Genomic DNA, 20,230 nt, shown 5'->3' on the forward strand with positions numbered 1-20,230 from the left:
CACACCAGAGTCAAAACGGCAGTCAAATCAAGGGACAAAGGATGGTAAAATAGCATCGAAGACGACAAGACCATGTTGACAGCTGGTAAGGTGATAACCAATTTTTAGGATTCCCAACTAACGATCCCCAAAGATTACTTTGCAAAAGGCAGAACCATAACTATACCATATTATGCTTCATAGCTGGATTGTCAGAACTTGCGCTGGCTAAAAAAATACAACGCTTGGCAGGCAAAACAATCCTCTTTCACCAGGAAAATGCACCATCCCACACATCAGCGCTCAAAATGGCGAAAGTGCATTGAATTGGTTTCTCATTAACCCTGCTCACCAGGCTTAGCCATAAGTGAATCCTCCCTACTTCCTAATTCAGAAATTCGGCTTGCTGAATAGAAATTTTCATCACATGAGGAAACGATATTTGCAATGAACGAGTATTTTGCATAGTTTGATAGAATCTATTTTCCAATGGGATAAAAAAGGTGGAGGCTCACTGAACCAACTGCATATCCCTCAAAGGAGACTGTCATGAGGGAAGATGAGTTGTTTAAAACACAAATATTTTTTTTTGTTTTCTTAACAGATGTATCAAATCATCCTTGTACAAAATGTGTAACAATATACTTCATATACTTAGCTCTCCCACACATTTACAACTAGATCCCCGGATCCCAACGCAAAAAACTAGTAATGATATTTTACACATCAATCTCTGGTGACATTGCAGCAGTCTGAAACCTCACGTTCTTCCGACGAATTATTTATTATACCAAATAAATGCTGGAAATTTCTTTAAAAAATTACAAAACATTCTAATAATCAAGACTGGAAACTTAAAAGCATTAAAATACAATTTAATGTGTTATTGCTTAGACCTTGACTATTATAAGATTTTATAATATTTTAAAAACTTTTCGAAAATATTCAGAGCGTTTGTTCCCATCTGTATATTATGTTAGAAATTAAATCCAGATACTAATAACAGTTCTCGGGTAGCTTGCCGCGTGAAATTCACATAAAATACCATCTGTATTTGAAGTAGCAACTGAAGCGAGAACTTTTTATCCAGTCTGTACCACTAGTTTAACACTTTGTCACATAGCACTCTAGCTTTGAATCAGTACACTTCAGATTTATTGGTTGTCATAGGAAAAAGATCCTGCCCCCCTATTGATTCGTCACCAGCTTCGTTACCATATAAGGCTAGAAAATAGTAGAGGTTACTGGCAATAGAAATTTGAGCTGGCCTATTGTCTGTCACTAGAATCTCCAGATATCTTCGTTTATTCAGAAGGCAACGGCATGTGAACAATCGAAGCGATATTAATGGAAACAATTCTGACTATGTGGTATGTTATCTCTGTAATTGGGATAATGTTTTTGTGTTTCATGTAGCTGAAATCCGCAAAAATATTGTGGTTACGGATTGTCGAAAATGGTCTAATCAACCGACTCGGCGGCTTCGAAAACGATTTTTCTGGTCGTAATTGTGACCGTTTTGCGGTTAACAAATACATCCCGACTGGTGCTTGGTACGTTTGGTTATCGGACGAACGTTGTGAGCTCGTTTCTTTTTTCGGTGATCACGTGATAGCAACCATCATTGATAGCCTGCACCCGACGTCACTGAAATAATTATGTTTTGTTCGACGACGTGAGGATAGGCTCCAGTGAATTATTTCTCGACTGAGAGCAGCGAAATGAACCGAGGAGCTGGATGCATATTTTATGCGCACTCCAGTAACGAGGCACCGGCATAATGGACGTGGGAACACTGCACCATCATAAGCCTAGCCCATCGCCGGGCCAGCCTGGTAGCAGCAGGGCGACTGCTACTCAGAGCTCGGAACAGCCTGCCATGAAAACCGCATTCAGCCACTCTCCCTCGGCATTTTCATGCCTCGTTTCGTCTTTAGTACTGCATCTCTTTCCTCCATTTCCACCGGCCGCCATTTCTTGTTTGCCACACGCGAGCGTATATGCATATTAATGCCTCTGCAGCCCTATCCATGCGACACAGACACGTTATCTTGTAAATCAGTTACTTTTTTACTGAATTCACATATTTTGCGTAGCGTGCACCCACCCCACAGGTCTGTAAATCACATAGGGATATTTTCAGTTTCACGTCGTAAGTCCGGATAGTGTTGTGTGTTAAAGTACTGATACCGGGACGAGGAGGCCACCGGCAGCCGATCGAAATCACCTGATGGGCTAGCGTTTAGGGTCGGTGTGCTGATCAAACAGGGTGTAATTTTTAGGCGGTTTCCCACATCTCACTAAGTGAATACCAGTCTGGTATCCAATTGCACGCCTCCTTTACAAGTTTCGCAAAAATTTAGGGCACATTCGCTCACTTTCACATCAGTAACACTACACGCAGACAGTTGCGGCACACACCGTCGGTCCCGGTGGGTAACTGGGTGGCGTTAGGAAGCGCATCTGGCCACCCTTTAAGTTAACCATACCAAACCGTTAATAATCTCAGCGGGCTTGCTCCGATGCGGAACAAAGGCACAAGGAGAATAAGTTTGTGAGACAACTGAAACTGCACCAGAGCACAGGAAGTATGGAAGGGCTGGTTGATTATGTGGGCTTATCCTTAACAACTGTCATTAAAATAAGAAAAAGAAAACAATAGTTCTCAGGCACAGTGCGTCAATTGTAAACAATTGAGGCTAAGTTTTAGAGGAAGCAGCTCAGCGATTGCCCAATACTTTACCAAAAAAATTAAAAACTGAATTTAGTTGATCAGGCACGTCGGCAACCATAACAAGAACCGCAACACAAGGGTTTATTCCCTGATTATTAAAGTTTCAGCAATTTGAATGTAAATTATTCGGCGCAACTCGTAAAAGAGCAATGTAATTCAGATAACCGGTATCTTAACAACTCACATTTCATTGCTTAGGCCCTATGACCATCTTGAAAAAAAAGTAGGAAAGCGTTTGCCCCTCATAATCAAAGCTTGTTTTATCCTCCACAGATCCCTCTAATACGATGGCAGTTATTCCCTGATGTCTTAAGAGATATCCTATGACTAAATCCCTTTTTCTAGTCAGTGTTCTCCATATATTCATTTACTAGCCGATCCTGTGGAGAACCTCTTCATTCCTTGCCTTATCAGTCCAGCTAATTTTCAACTTTCTTCTGTAGAACCACGTCTCAAATGCTTCGATCCTCTGCTCTTGTGATTTTCCCGAAGTCCATGTTTCACTTCCATATTTTTCTGTACAGTATCAGAAATTTCTTACTCAAATTATGGCCTACATTTGATACTAGTAGACTTCTTCTGGCCAGGAGTGCTCTCACTGAACGTATTGGACTGCTCTCGATGTCCATCTTGATTTGTAAATCATGGATTATTTTGCTTCCAAGCTACCAAAATTCTTTAACTTCATCTACTTCTTATTCACCCATCCTGATGTTATGTTTATCATTGTACTCATTTATGTTACTTCTTATTGCTGTCACCTTTCATCAATTTACTCTCAGCCCATGTTCTGCACCATTTAGACTGTTCATTCCATTCAGCAGATCCTCTAATCGCCGTGGTCTCGCGGTTAAGGCGCTCAGTCCGGAACCGCGCGACTGCTACGGTCGCAGGTTCGAATCCTGCCTCGGTCATGGATGTGTGTGATGTCCTCAGGTTAGTTAGGTTTAAGTAGTTCTAAGTTTTAGGGGACTGATGACCACAGATGTTAAGTCCCATAGTGCTCAGAGCCATTTGCACCATTTGATCCTCTAATTCTTCTTCACTTTCACTGAGGATAGCAGTGTCATCAACGAAGGTTATCACTGATAACCTTTTTCCTTGAATATTAATATCGCACATGAATTTTTTCCGTCATTATTTCTACGATGTATGGATTGAATAGTAGGAGCGAAGGACTACACTCGTTTTAATCTTCATTGTTATTCTCCTACTCTTATTGTTCACTCTTGGTTGTACATATTGTATTACCCGTCTTTCTCAAAGCTTACCCATATTTCTCGCAAAATTTTAACACCTTATATACACAGGGTGTTTCAAAGCCTTTGAATCAAACGTCTAGGGACGATGAAGCTCGTGATGGAGTGCAATTTTTTATACGAAATGGTTACTGGCACTTCTCTCGGCGCTGGGCATCCTTCTGCATTAGAGACCCTGAGGATGTAGGCACCCTGCGTCGCGCTTATAACCTTTCGTGTTGCCTATAGTCCAGTCATCTGCTCTATATAGAAGGGGCACACACAGCAAAATTGAACTTACTGATTTGATTCCAAACTATTTTTCTCCGCTTAGAGGCACTCATTCTTCAGCTTTTGGAAACCACTCAATAAATTTGCTGGAATAGGAAGTATGCAGCACACCTCGCAAGTAATTCCGGCTAGTGCGGTGAAGCCTCGTCGGCCCAAGGTCCACGAGTCTAAATAACTTCCAACGCTGCCGGGAAACGACAGAGAACTGTTGTCTGCAACAGTTGTTACCCATGATGTCATCTATCAGCCCTAGCTGTTTCATGCAAATATTCTCTATAAACATTGTATAAGAAACCATTAAGAAACCATTACGCAGTGCTGTGATGGTATGAGGTGCCATTGCGTTACCAGCACGATCTCACCAGTTTCGTAATTTGGAGGGCGCTCGTTACATTTCTAGCGTGCTAAGACTGGTGACCCTTCCCTATTTTCGAGCTCTCCCTGATGTTACTTTCAAAATAGGAGAATCATATAAGGCAGGTGAAATGAAAACGGCAGGTACGGTAAAAATGTAAGCAAAATGTTAATTATTGCTAAAATATTTGCGGTAAGTGATGATACATTCATCCCACTGTGAGACAAGGCGGTCAATACCTTCGTGGAAAAATGTTATCGGTTTCCTAAGGAACCAAGATTGTACCAAGGCGTGTGCACCTCTTCGTCTGAAGAAAATCGTCGACCGCCAATGTCTTTTATTCACGTCTCATATTGAGAGACGGCAGGACTATATAGAAGACGTGTAAGAGCTTCCCATCGAAAGTTTTGCAGGGTAGTCAAAACAACCTTTGCAACATGTGGGTGGGCATTATCCTCCAACAGAACGATTTTCCCAAGACATTTTCTACTACGCTTTACGGGGAGGCCCTTAAACTTCATCCATGAAGACCAGATCCCTGCCCATGCGATTTCCATAATGTTGACACCACAGGCAACCGGAAGCATTTTCCCACAGGAGGCACTGATTGTATTGCCTGACAGTGGGACGAATATTTTAATAGTCATGGCGATTACTTTTCAAATAATAAAAAGTTTACTTATTTTTTTCCATCTGTCTATGTCTCATTTTCGTGCACTTTATATGTTGCCCTTTATGTCCAGACCTGTCCCGATACAGAGAGATGAAATTGCCAGTACATTCTTCAAATATCTCTCTACTTCAGCAAGCACAGGTTGAATTCACCGTGTTTCCTGTTTGGAGGCAAGTATTTCGAGCAGTCGGACGGTGTGGCTATAGAAGGTCCGTCAGCTCCATCCATAATCAACCTTTTTATGGAAAAAATTTGAAGACATCGCTTTGCACACGGCTCCAGATGAGCCAAGTTGATTTTATCCTTACGCCGACGGTACTTTCTTCATCTCGCCACAAGGACGTGAAAACCTGAGAGAATTCTTAGAACATCTGAATGGCATTCATGACGACATAAGGTTTACGATGAAAGAAGAGACAGATGCTGCGTTGCCTTTCCTTGACGTCCTCGTTCCCCGAAAAAACAATGGAGACCTCATCCACAGTCTGTACAGACTGTCGCTGAGGTGACACACACTGATCGGCATCTGCAAGCCCGTAGCCACCACCATCCGGCACAAGATTGTGGCCTTCTGAACACCCTCGTCTAACGTGGGAAAGTCACCTCAGATGCTGAAAATCTGCCGCAAGAATAAGCCACCTCCGAAAAGTCTTCCAGAGAAACGGCTACAATCACCGACAGACATCAAAGGCTATTTCCGGAGGGACATGCAGGAAAAACACCACTGAAAAAGAGTACAAGAAGCTTGCGTTTTTGTCTTTCTGTGTTGGGTAAGATTAGCCTGCTCCTGAAGTGACTCAGTATCTCATAGTGTTCACGCCCCCACGAAAAATACGACAGCACACGAAGCCTGTGAAGCACGGCCGGCTCCATCTCGGTGTGGCTGACGCTACGTCGGCCAAACAGTACACACTGTGGATCACCGCTGGACGGAACACGAAGGTGCTTACGCCTACGCTATCCTGAAAAATCAGCCATGACAGAACACGCTTTCGCAAATCGACACCGAGTTCTGTTTGACGTAACATCTTTCATTATGAGGACGAAGGGAGTTTGGGATAGCGTCAAGAAAGAGGCTGCAGAAATAAAATTATCTGAAAACACCATCAACAAGGACGGCACTTTGCAGCTCAGCACAGCCTGGGACCCGGCCATCGCAAGGCTGAAGCGGGTGCGATGGACGCGGGACGAAAACATTGCCATATCTGGCGACGAACAGAGCACCAGGAAAGCCACAGCCACACGGAGAGGCCACGACGACGCGGCACCCATTTACCACTCGACAATGGCCGAGGAGAGCTCTGTCGGAAAGTCGTGTGATTCTAACCGCCAGACGTGGCTGGAAGTCCGAGAAAATTTTATTAATTCATATCACCGCGAGACCACGCATTCATACATCTCTCTAGTTGTGTCATCGAAATTCAGTTCGACTTGATGACCAACCACGTTAGAGCCGTTGTTGCTGCCAGAAGTTGCTTCTCTGTATGCTGAATTTCGCACCGTGTACAGTACTGTATCACCGAAGATTTTATAAATGTATTCTTCCTAGTGTACTACACAGGGTGGTCAATTCATAGTGACCAAACCAAATATCTCAGGAAATAAGCATCAAACGAAAAAACTACAATGAACGAAACTCGTCTAGCTTGAAGGGGGAAACCAGATGGCGCAATGGTTCGCCCGCTAGATGGCGCTGCCATAGGTCAAACGGGTGTCAACTACATTTCTTCGCCGGACAGTTACATTGTTTAAGGAAACAGGAAGTGTTCCGCCAACGTGAAACGTCAACCACGACCTGCAACAAATGATGATGCCCAAGTAGGTGTTTTAGCTGCTGTCGCGGCTAATCCGCAGATCAGTAGCAGACAAACTGCGCGAGAATCGGGAATCTCAAAAATATCGCTGTTGAGAATGCTACATCTACATCGATTGCACCCGTACCATATTTCATGCACCTGGAAGTGCATGATGACGACTTTGAACTTCGTGTACACTGGGCAAAAGAGAAATTACGGGACGATGACAGATTATTTGCACGTGTTCTATTTAGCGACGAAGCAGTCATACACCAACAGCGGTAACGTAAACCGGCATAATACGCCATATTGGGCAACGGAAAATCCACGATGGCTGCAAAACGTGGAACATCAGTTACCTTGACAGGCTAATGTACGGTGCGGCATTAAGGGAGGAAGGATAAATGGCCCCTTTTCTGTCGATGGCAATCTAAATGTGGCATTGTATGCTGATTTCCTACGTAATTTTCTACCGATGCTACTACAAGATGTTTTCCTGCATAACAGAATGGCGATGACTTGCAACATGATGGGTGTCCGTCACATAGCTCGCGTGCGGTTGAAGCGGTATTGAATAGCGTATTTCATGACAGGTGGATTGGTCGTCGAAGCACCATATTATGGCCCGCATGTTCACTGGATCTGACGTCCCCGTATTTCTTCCTGTGGGGAAAATTGAAGGATATTTGCTATCGTGATCCATCGACAACGCCTGACAACATGCGTCAGCCCATTGTCAATGCATGTGCCAACGTTCCGGAAGGCGAAGTACTGGCTGTTGAAAGGAATGTCGTTGCACGTATTGCCAAAGGAATTGAGGTTAACGGACATTATTTTGAGCATTTGTTACATTAATGTGGTATTTACAGGCAATCATGATGTAAAAGCATGCGTTCTCAGAAGTTATACGTTCACAAAGGTACAGGTATTACATTGGAACAACCGAAATAAAATGTTCAAACGTATCTATGTTCTGTACTTTAATTTAAAAAACCTACGTGTTACCAACAGTTCGTCTAAAATTGTGATCCATATGTTGGTGACTATTGTAGAGCCATCTGTCACAAAGCGAAAAAAGTGGTCCAACTAAAACATTCATATTTCTTTACATACTACACGACTATGTATAAAAAAATGGGGGTTCCAATCTAAAAAAAAACCGCAGTTAACATCCGTTTGGCCTCTGACAGCGCCATCTAGCAGGCAAACCATAGCTCCATTTGGTTTCCCCCTTCAATCTAGACAAGTTCCGTTATTTGAAGTGTTTTTGTTTGATGCTTATTTCGTGAGATACTCGTTCCGGTCACAATCAATGGACCACCCTGTATAAGTACAATAAGCAAAATTTCATATTCTGGTATCCATTGTGGTGTTGCTGTTTTAATAACCACAGAGTAGTAACGCTGTCTAAGGTTTGTTTTTCAAAGCTGATTACAACAGAGCTGGTTAAATGCGTGTTGATGAAAGGGTGTAATTTTTCCGATGAAGGATTAACCGCGACCTCTCTCCCTGCAGGCTGCGAGTGCGTGCTGTTCACGAGCACTTTTGGAAAGGAGTTCGGCGCCTTCAGCAGCCCCGACTACCCGCGGCCCTACCCAGCAGACATCGACTGCCTGCTCTACAGCTTCGTGGGCGGGCCGCACGACGTCGTGCACATCGTCTTCGTCGACTTTGACGTGCAGAAGACGCATCTCGAGTGAGTACTATGTAAAACATGTGTCACGGTAAGAGTTCTACGATCAAAACTCACAGGAAGGCGTGTTCTCTGTAAAGATGTGATGAAATGTCACCCGAATGAAGCGAATGTAAACGGCGTACAACACGTGTGTAGACGCAGTATCTGAGCAGCCAGTTGCAGACAGATGTTTAGCCAACATGGCGGTAGATTAACATCTACATCCATACTCCGCTCGCCACGTTACAGTATGTGGCATAGCGCACTTTGTTTATCAGTGTCACTTCGCCCTTGGCATGTACAAATAAGGAATGGTTTGCTGAAAGAACTGTTACTGATACGCCTTTGTTTTAAGGAATTCGCAATCAACAATTAATTTTGAAATAAAATTCCACCAAGACAGTTAACATCCAATACTGAGTAGTAAACCTGTCCTTTTCAACCCACTTCTACATACTACTACTGGGAGCCATAAGTGCCAAAAGTGTGGCAAAGTGACATTGCTCTTACTTGAAGGGCAGAATTAATTATTGCTCTTATGGAGCCACTAGGCTTGAACGTCACGAATGAACCGAACGTCACCTAGTGGCTAGAACGACACTTCCAGTCGCAGGTGTTGACAGTACATCTGACTGAAAAGAAAAGGGGGATGGTAATTTATTGAAATACAGAAAATACATGTATTATCTTGGCCCCCATGGGGATTTCACTGGGCTGACATAGCAGGATATCTAAGTTTACTGGATGCTATTGGTTGTATAGCGATCTACCTTAGCGATTTGACTTCATCCACTTCTTGTGTCGGTTGTCTGCGGTGAAGAATTCATAGTCCGCGGGGAATAATGTTTATTGGTTTGTTTGATGGTTCGCTGCTTTTGATCCACACTATGTGACCAAAAGTATTCTGAGACCTGGCTGAACATGACTTACAATTTCATGGCGCCTTCTATAGCTAATACTGGAATTCAGTATGGTGTTGGCATACCCTTAGCCTTGATGACAGCTTCTACTCTCGCAGGCATACGTTTACGCTGGCCATTTTTGACGATTGCTGCACTGAGAAGTCAGCGTTCCAAAACATCCCAAAATGGTATATAGGATTCAGGTCAGAACTCTGCCCAGACTAGTCCACTACGGGGATGTTAATGTCGTGTTCGAACTCTCCCACAGGCCGTGCATTATGATCAGGTGCTCGATCGTGTTGAAAGATGCAATCACCCTCCTCAAGTTGCTCTTCAACATTGCGAAGCAAGAAGGTGCTTAAAGCGGCATTGTAGGCCTGTGCTGTGATAGAGAGCCACGCTAAACAACAAGGGGTGCAAGCCCCCTCCATGAAATATGACCACACCATAAAACCACCGCCTTAGAATTTTACTATTGGTACTGCACACGCTGGCAGATTACGCTCACTCGGCATTCGCCACACCCACACCCTGCCATCGGATCACCACATTGTGTACCGTGATTCGTCACTCCACATAACGTTTGTCAACAGTTCAATCGTCCAATGTTTACGCTCCTTATACCAAGCTAGGCGTCATTTGGCATTTACCGGCGTTATGTGTGGCTTATGAGCAGCCGTGTTCATCATTCTTGTTTTAGTTGCGTTATTAGCCAGTAAGAAAAGGAAGAAATGAAGAGAAAGTAAACAGAAGATGCGATGTATAAAATGCTTGTTGAAGAAACAAATTATGAACACATGAATTTACTCATCTGTAAGCAGCTCCTAAAAGTTGGCATGAATACATTATAATGGACGAAAGTACATAAAACTGCTTTCATTGGTGACTGAATTAATTGACAGGAAAATACGATGATGAGAAATGCGATAATTTTTATGAACGAATTACAACAATGCTGGGGTCGCTACCTATGGGGATACATTTGGTGGACCTGCCATTTTCTACTGTCCTATCACCACAGGCAGTTGCTAAAATTATATCTGAAGTACTTAAAGCAATTTACAAGGCTCTACACAGAGATCACTTGCAGATAAGAAATTACCAATTCAGTCATGTACAAATTAAGAAAAAAAATCATTGTATGGAGACAGAAACTTGGAACTTACATTACTATGTCTATGATACTGCTCGTTATAATAGCTGTCATGTTAATTTATTGTGAGAAGATTTTAAATTACTAAGACTGTGTGGTGTTTTGAGTTTCGTGGTGTGGGTAACTTATGAACTGCTCGAGCTCGGGTGAGTATAATAGTTCTTGACGTAAAGATAGGAGGGAAGTGGAGAAATTAGTGGTAATGAGGAGGCACTTGGCGAACTGCAGGAACTTCACCGACTCAGTAATAAACACGCACTAACAATTGGCAGCCTGGCGGCCTGTAGCCTCACCCGACACACGCACCGGTGTGCCTGCGCACTCTCCATTTCGGTTGAATGGTTTCCATTCCTTCTCCGGCCGCCGGATCAGTCGGACTCAACAAGCTATCACGTCGCCTCACACGTTATAACCACCTGCCTTCCGTAGAATGTTCAGGACTATTGACGGGTCTGTCATAGAGTGTCTGTGGGGGTCCAGAGGGGCCCTTAGGTAGGCCTACCTTCTGGCGTCTCCAAATGGCTCAACAATACACTCACCAGTCACCATCAGTCCGGGAGGTGTAATTCTCCCCACCGTCAGTGCTCGACAGCCATTCACTGCAGCATTCTCCAACGGTTTTCAGTCAAATTAAACTATTCAGTAAGACCAAACACACCTGATTATTATCCTTACCAAATGACCCATCACAGGGACACAGAGAAAGCTACGCACACTAATCTCAGCAAGTATAGTTGTTGGACTATGTAAATTCTTACTGCGGTCGAGGTGAGACGTCAGAAATTTCCCCGACGTTCTTTAACCAAATAAAGCTGTTCGCTGCGGTTACATATAAAGAGAGAGATGCCTATACTGTACGGGATACCAATTTGTACTATTGTTGTGGAATTAGTATCTCATGTACTATACGACATTTAGTGAGCTCGCTGTGAACGACGTGCTTCTTGGAGCCATGTTATAAGCTTCGAGTTCTATTTTTGAGGGACAGGTCGTCTGAAGACAGCGTTAATTTTCTTGTAGTTTTCATTTAACATTCTGTGTCGTGTCGAAGGGAATTACTGTTTGAAGGTAAATGGCAACGCGATGTTTCACGTATATGAAAATACACGTGAAATAATTTTTCTTTATATCCATCCTTATGACTTGAGGTCTGAGCGACTTATGTGGTCCTTACGATGTTATTTATTATATGGATAGCAGTTTCGGTGCTTCAGTGCCCATCTTCAGGCCTTACCGGGCACTGAGGGGGTGTACACGATTGGAATTAACCCCTCAGCGAAGATGGTGCACTGGATCTCCGATACTGGTCTCCACACATTAAATTACACTGCAAAGACGGCTTTAGGTGTTCCATTTTATTACAAGAAATGAATTTTGTTTTCAGGTAGTCATGACAATGTATTCGTTGGGGTTCGTTTGTAGTAAATCGACAAAGAAAGAAAGACGACGATGCTTACAATGTGTCATCACAAGTTTTGGATTTGTAGGAGTAAAATTTAAGAAACTGGGTCATATAGTGAGCTTTCAAAATGCTTTTAGTATTATTAGTACTATGTATACAAATTATGTAGGCAATTTTCTAATGCTTTCTTTACCCTAAGTTATTAATTAATTAATTAATTATAATTTCTTAGAGTATGGCAACAGGAAAGGGTTATGGAAAGTGGTGCAAAGATGAATTGCATTTAGCTGCAGTAATATATCTAAATGGGGATCATGAGTTAAACGAGTTTTCACGCATGTGTACTGTCCCTAAGCAACAGTTAAGGGGCATGCTGAAAATTTAAAAAAAGTGGAGACGGGTATGTACAAACTTTTGGTTGGTCTGAAGTGGTTTTTAACTGTATTGAAAACGTATGGACACGGCATATTCTTACATTTGAAGATATGGTGTTCATTTTAAGCATGTCGGACGTAAGAAAACTTCACTACTGCAAAACGGAACGCATTCCTTCTTAGTTTCATGCAGAAGAAGCAACGGCAGACAAAAAGTGGGCTGATGGTGTTCACCTACGCAACATTGCCAAATTCAAGGGAACTGATCAAAGCTCTCAGAAAAAGAAAAGGATGGCCAAGGAGTGAGATGATGAGCAGTCCGTGCGAAACAAGGTAACCGAAACTGACGAGAAGAAATTTAGAACTGTAGATCCATATGTGATAAGGAAGTATTTTCGAAACTCTGTGGGGAAGCCACTATAGAAAGTAATTCTTGAGACTGAGAAATGGCAAAGCGAGTTACGGGATGGCGATAGCATGGTAAAAATGAGCAGATGCATCAAATGCGAATTGTAAACTAATGTGCAGAAAAGAAGTGAAAAGGTTACAATGGAATCTCTGGATATAGTGATGCAAGAACTAAAATATGGTAGATTTCCTTAAACTTAGACCAGTACATATCTTTTTGCACACGTCTGGGCCTGTTGCGTCGTAGATGTGATGGAAGGACATTCTTATTTATCTTATGAGACGAAAGACGATGCAGAGTTTGATTATGTCGTTCATTAGTATAGACCCATTTCTGAGTGGTTTCCTTCTTCACGTTATCTGTAAGAAGTACTTAGTTTGGAACGATACTTCCAATTTTTATCCAGATAATTTACGTATTATATAATTGTGATTTTCTACGTACATTAGGTGGTCTTGGTATCCATACGATATGGATGCCTCAGTTGCTGTCACGGTGTTGTGTAAGCTAGCTCCTGTGATCTTGTTCGAGCTACAGTAGATGATACACTTTTGTTGTAGCAGTTAACTGCGTAGTTGTAGAGTTATGATAGTTTCTTTCATAATGACGTCTCGTGATAGCTGTATTGACAGCTGAGTCAGCGACGTTATGTGGCTACGGGTTGTTTCCTTCTGTGGTATTCTGTAGGTCTTACGTTTGTTGTTACAAGCTTTATTATATGACATATAGTAAGAAAATGACAACACCCGCAGTCTGGCGGTGGCGTCTTTGATTAATATTCCAAATATCCTTTGCCCTTGGTTCGGAATTTTTAATAAATTTTTTTAATAATAAACTCACCAATGGCAGCTGACGACTTCCAGCATAAGAAGTCATACTCATTATCCCAAAGGCCATGTCTGAAAGGGCAGAGAATTGGATAAGAGTCCAGGGAACACTCATGCCCTTGAGATGGAAAATTCCACCTAAAGACGGAAGAATCAGCGATGATCAATAGCTCAAGGATACATTAAAGACACTTATAGGGACTTGTGGCCTATAATTGAAAAAGAGTCTTGATGACCTCTCCAAATGCAAAAAATTCCGGACTAGCCCACATTCAGATCTCCGGTAGGGGACTGCATAGAGGGAAATGCGCATGAGAGAAAGAGTGAACAATCAACGAAAGGATAACATTCTACGGGACGGGACGTGAAATGTCACAAGTCTGAACGTTTTAGTGCAGAGGAAATAGCAGATGGGTAGAGAGAGTACATTGAAGGCCTCTATGAGGGTGAAGACTTATCTGATGACATGAAAGAAAAAGGAATGGGAGTCGATACGGAAAAAATAGCAGGTACAATATTGGAATCAGAATGTAAGAGGTCTTTGGAAGCTGAGAATTTCTAAAATCGTTAGTATGTAGAATATATGAATCTGGCAATATACCATTTGACTTTCGGAAGGAAAATATCATTCACACAATTCCTATGATTGTAAGATTTCACAAGTATGAGTACTATTGCACACCCAGCTTAACAGCTCACGAGAATAATATACAGAAAAAAGGAAATGAAAATTTAAGGTGTGTTGAATGATGACCAGTTTGGCTTTGGGGAAGGTAAAGGCACCAGAGAGGCAATTCTGACGTTGTACTTAGTAATGGAAGCAATACTAAAGAAAAATCAAGAGACGTTCATAGGATTTGTCGACATGGAAAAACCCTTCGACAATGTAAAATGTGCAGAGTTTCGAACTCTGAGGAAAATACAGATCTATAGAGAAAGATGGATAATATACAATATGTGTAAGAGCCAAGACGGAACAATAGGAGTGGTGAACCAAGAACTAAATGGTACGAATAAAAAGACTGTTCGATCAACATATCGGAGAAGCCATGACGGAAATAAAGGGTACGTCAGTACTGGAATTAAAATTCAAAGTGAAAAGATATCTGTGATAAGTTTCGCTGATGAGTTTGCTATATTTAACGAAAATGAAGAAGAATTACAGGATGTGTTGACTGGATATGGACAGTTTGATGAGTACAGAATATGGTTTGAGAGTAAATCGAAAAGGACGAAAGTAAAGATAATAAGAAGAAATGAGAAGAGCGAGAAACTTAACGTCATGATTGGTGATTACGAAGTATTTGAAATTAACGAATTCTGCTTCCTAGGCAGCAAAATAACTAGCGACGGACGCAGCAAGAAGGGCATAAAAGCTGATGTCTCTAACAAAAAGTTCATTCCTGGCTAAGAGAAGTCAGCTAATATCAAAGATACAGACCTTAATTTGAGGAACAAATTTCTGAATATGTATGTTTGAAACACAGCATTGTATGGTAATGAAACATGCACTTCTGTAAAACCGCAACAGAAGTGAATCGAAGAATTTGAGGTGTGGTACTACAGAAGAATGTTGAAAATTAGATGAACTGATAAGGATGGAATGAGGAGGTTCTCCAAAGAACTGGCGAAGAAACTTTATTTAAATAAATTCAAATTTTTTAAAAGAAACACAACTGACTATATGACGGTTGAAGGCCTTATGATGAAAGAAGTGAAATTACTACTCGGCTGAAGGCCACAAACAGTTGTAGATAACAAACGACTGAAAGCCTGAGATAGAACTGAGGAAAACGATTCCAAATAGCACTTTTAAAATAAATACAAGTTTGCTTTAAAAAACTTACTTTTAACACGACTGAAGGCCTTATGACAAAAGAAAAGAAATTATTGTTCGGCTGATGGCCACACCAACAATAACCACAAAATTACAAATATCCTTAAAACAAGCATCACAATCTAAGAAATCAGGCAAGTGGTTCTCAGCAAGTCTTCCAAGGGTCGCCCTGGGAAGGTAACTCAAACATAAGGTAAGGTGAGACAGGCAGGCAAGAGTTGTACTCACGTAACAGGATGGCAACTCAAACTAGGGGGCAGCATAAGCGCCGACCGACCTACTAACCAATCCGCCTAACGTCCGATCACCGGTACAATGATGGAATATTTTAGCCAAGAGCGAAGAGGCAAACAGCACTACGTCTTCAGAAAAAAAAAACAAGGCCGAAGGAAATACTAGAACCAAGGCAGAAGTCCCAAAAATATCGACAGTACAATACAAGAGGCTGTCGAACTACACGCAGTATCGGACAGCATCAACACGACGAGGAAAGGTACACTGCCGGAATAGTACGCTAACCTCCAGGGCAGGTAACTGGGGCGTTAGCGGCCACGAGGGAGAAAATACCGCTGGTTGCGCCGGTCGTGGTGGCCGAGCGGTTCTAGGCACTTCAGTCACGAACCACGCAACCACTACGGTCGCATGTTGGAATCCTGCCTCGGGCATGGATGTGTGTGATGTCCTTAGGATAGTTAGGTTTAAGTAGTTCTAAGCTCTAGGGGACTGATGACCTCAGATGTTAAGCCCCATACTGCTCAGAGCCATTTGAACCATTTTTTAACCGCTGGTTGCACCTCACTAATAGGAATAATACTTAATTCAATGATGAGTAACAAATAGGAAAAGACGGCTGCAACATTTCACCGCCTCGAAGTACTTCACTCGTTGCCACCAGGCTCAGGTGCCCTGGAAGCAACAACCCGCCGACCAAAAGCGAGATCTCAGAGTAGCCGAGGTTGCATTAACAGTTAACTCTTCACTCAACTTAAACGTCCAGGGTTCAGTGTCCAACGAAGGCGTCGCTCTCCCAGCTACCCCTCCTCGATCCGGCAATGGCAGACGCCACCATCGGCCCCGGGTTGCCCTGGCGCTGTACGAACCTGCTCACTGCTACACCCCAACCGAACTGATGACCGTACGCAACTCCTCATTCACCAAATCCAGTGCGCAGACTGCATTAAAATAACTGCTCATTCAAAACCATAAGATACACACGGACCCAGGAAAACAATTTCAACAACAACTCACAATACTAAAAGCACTCACTTTGAAACAACACGGACGAATTACAGGGTGTTTCAAAAATGACCGGTATATTTGAAACGGCAATAAAAACTAAACGAGCAGCGATAGAAATACACCGTTTGTTGCAATATGCTTGGGACAACAGTACATTTTCAGGCGGACAAGCTTTCGAAATTACAGTAGTTGCAATTTCCAATAACAGATGGCGCTGCAAGTGAAGTGAAAGATATAGAAGACAACGCAGTCTGTGGGTGCGCCATTCTGTACGTCGTCTTTCTGCTGTAAGCGTGTGCTGTTCACAACGTGCAAGTGTGCTGTGGACAACATGGTTTATTCCTTAGAACAGAGGATTTTTCTGGTGTTGCAATTTCACCGCCTAGAACACAGTGTTGTTGCAACAAGACGAAGTTTTCAACGGAGGTTTAATGTAACCAAAGGACCGAAAAGCGATACAATAAAGGATCTGTTTGAAAAATTTCAACGGACTGGGAACGTGACGGATGAACGTGCTGGAAAGGTAGGGCGACCGCGTACGGCAACCACAGAGGGCAACGCGTAGCTAGTGCAGCAGGTGATCCAACAGCGGCCTCGGGTTTCCGTTCGACGTGTTGCAGCTGCGGTCCAAATGACGCCAACGTCCACGTATCGTCTCATGCGCCAGAGTTTACACCTCTATCCATACAAAATTCAAACGCGGCAACCCCTCAGCGCCGCTACCGTTGCTGCTAACGATATAGTGCACAGGATTCATGACGGCGATATGCATGTGGGCAGCACTTGGTTTACTGACGAAGCTTATTTTTACCTGGACGGCTTCGTGAATAAACAGAACTGGCGCATATGGGGAAGCGAAAAGCCCCATGTTGCAGTCCCATCGTCCCTGCATCCTCAAAAAGTACTGGTCTGGGCCGTCATTTCTTCCAAAGGAATCGTTGGCCCATTTTTCAGGTCCGAAACGATTACTGCATCACGCTATCTGGACATTCTTCGTGAATTTGTGGCGGTACAAACTGCCTTAGACGACACAGCGAACACCTCGTGGTTTATGCAAGATGGTGCCCGGCCACATCGCACGGCCGACGTCTTTAATTTCCTGAACGAATATTTCGATGATCCTGTGATTGCTTTGGGCTATCCGAAACATACAGGATGCGGCGTGGATTGGCCTCCCTGTTCGCCAGACATGAACCCCTGTGACTTCTTTCTGTGGGGGCACTTGAAAGACCAGGTGTACCGCCAGAATCCAGAAACAATTGAACAGCTGAAGCAGTACATCTCATCTGCATGTGAAGCCATTCCGCCAGACACGTTGTCAAAGGTTTCGAGTAATTTCATTCAGAGACTACGCCATATTATTGCTACGCATGGTGGATAGGTGGAAAATATCGTGCTATAGAGTTTCCCAGACCGCAGCGCCATCTGTTGTTGACAATTGTAACTACTGTAATTTCGAAAATTTGTCTGCCTGAAAATGTACTGTTATCCCAAGCATATTGCAACAAACGGTGTATTTCTATCGCTGCTCGTTTAGTTTGTATTGCCGTTTCAAATATACCGGTCATTTTTGAAACACCCTGTATAAGTCGGCAAAAACACAGAGAAGCCAGGGGCGGTCGGGCGACCAAATGCACGTCGTCCGCTGCGACGACCGACCGAACGACCTACCAACGGTCGTCCTCACTCAAATCAGGCACGGGAAAAATCCCAGTACTTGCTGCCATCTTGTCACTTGCATTGGCGGACACACACACACACACACACACACACACACACACACACACACACACACATACACATATACACACAAGTGAAGTTGCACTACTTGAATATCACGATCCATTCAACTAAAATTTGTTGAATGCGGTCCATGACGTGGTCGTCCACTCATTCTTCCGGCGTACAGTGCATGTGTGTCGCCAACGGTCGGGCGAGTACTGGGTATCTCGACCTCACTGCTGTTGTGCCGCAACTTATCTCGCTCGACACACGACGATCCGGAAATACTAGAAGCCGCTCCAAAGACTTTACCACAGTACGCGCTATCGATAAGCAGGCCTACTGTTGCTGCCACTCACAAACAAGGCGAGCAAATGTAGTGGCGCCAGTGAACACACTAAGAAAACGTGACGCCACTATACCTATTACAAGATGCCAAGCTATGAACGGCATCAGCGCGTTCTATATGTTTGATTATCTACTTCAAAATTTGAAATATTGTACTAAATGTTTCGCTTTTCACAGATGACGTGAGATGGCAACCACGCCGAAATAGGCCTATAGTAACAAACAATGTGATCAAACGCAGCAGCGTCTTTGGTCTCGTAACATGGAGTAGTACATGCCTTTCCACTTATGGGTGTATTTCACAATGGTGGTAGAATTTATGCAAATATTGCTACAAATTTGGCAAGCAGATTCCTAATTGTTGCCACCACCAGATGTGTAGAAAATTTAGTGTAGTGTGTTTACTTTTCTTGGAATTTCGATTAATTAAGTTAGATACTAGAAAAAATTCTCAGTTGATGGTGACATTGCTTGTACAATTTTGTAACTTATTCTTGGGGCTATGTGAAAAGAAATCTCGAAAGTGGTACAATTAATTCAACAATACTCTACTATCACATCAACCTTCTTAACAAATGGGCTTTCAAGTAATCACAGAAAGTGACAGACGAACTCCAACTTCTGCACTCAGTTAATTACGTGAATGACGGTAGAATTTAACTGCGCTTGCTCTATCGCCTGTAGCACTGGGTTCCACACACAGACTCAAGAAGGCTGAAGGCCGCTCTGTGGGCAGCGACAGGTAGAAGTGCCTCGCCGTGAGCCGGACAGGCGTGGGCGCCCGCCGTCAGCCCGTCAGAGGGGGCGGTCTTCGCTAATGAGGGCCTTGTTCTGCGGGCGGGGAGTTCATTAGTCGCGGGGCCCGCCGCAGCGGCAGCGGGCGCTGGCGTCGGCGGTGAGGGCGATGCTGCTGGCGGCGGGGGCGGCCGGGCCGCTAAACATGGCTGCCGCCCTGCCACTGCCAGCAATTATAGCGCCAGAGGAAATGGCTCCGGCAAAAGGAAACGAGTTCACTCACTTTTCGCAGTAATTCCGTTTCGGCACGTTCCCTGTCTTCCGGCGTTCCTGTTGCCGTCTCTTGGGTGAAGAGCGCATTTGTACCGTAGCCGAAAAGTACTCCCGATGGTAAAATGCTTCTAGTAACACTTCTGTCGATTGGGAGTCTCGTGATGAATGTAATTTCTTCTACAAAGCCACTTATAGTAAGAACGTTACGCTGACTTCTGCCCCAGAAGAACCGTTGTTACAATAGGTGTGTAAATCATTATGAACATTG

At 43.4% G+C, this 20,230-nt stretch overlaps 1 protein-coding gene across 2 annotated transcripts in view; it reads left to right on the top strand.

The window, feature by feature from the left end:
• The window catches only part of LOC126336137 (suppressor of lurcher protein 1-like), a 659,041-nt gene that overhangs the window by 243,692 nt on the left and 395,119 nt on the right, over window positions 1–20,230 (top strand). For both annotated transcript variants that reach the window (XM_049999628.1, XM_049999627.1), the window contains exon 4: window positions 8,582–8,762. In XM_049999628.1, the coding sequence (XP_049855585.1) occupies window positions 8,582–8,762 (181 nt within the window). The remainder of the gene's footprint in view (window positions 1–8,581; window positions 8,763–20,230) is intronic.

Source organism: Schistocerca gregaria, chromosome 2, assembly GCF_023897955.1.
Source record: "Schistocerca gregaria isolate iqSchGreg1 chromosome 2, iqSchGreg1.2, whole genome shotgun sequence".
Taxonomy (NCBI): domain Eukaryota; kingdom Metazoa; phylum Arthropoda; class Insecta; order Orthoptera; family Acrididae; genus Schistocerca; species Schistocerca gregaria.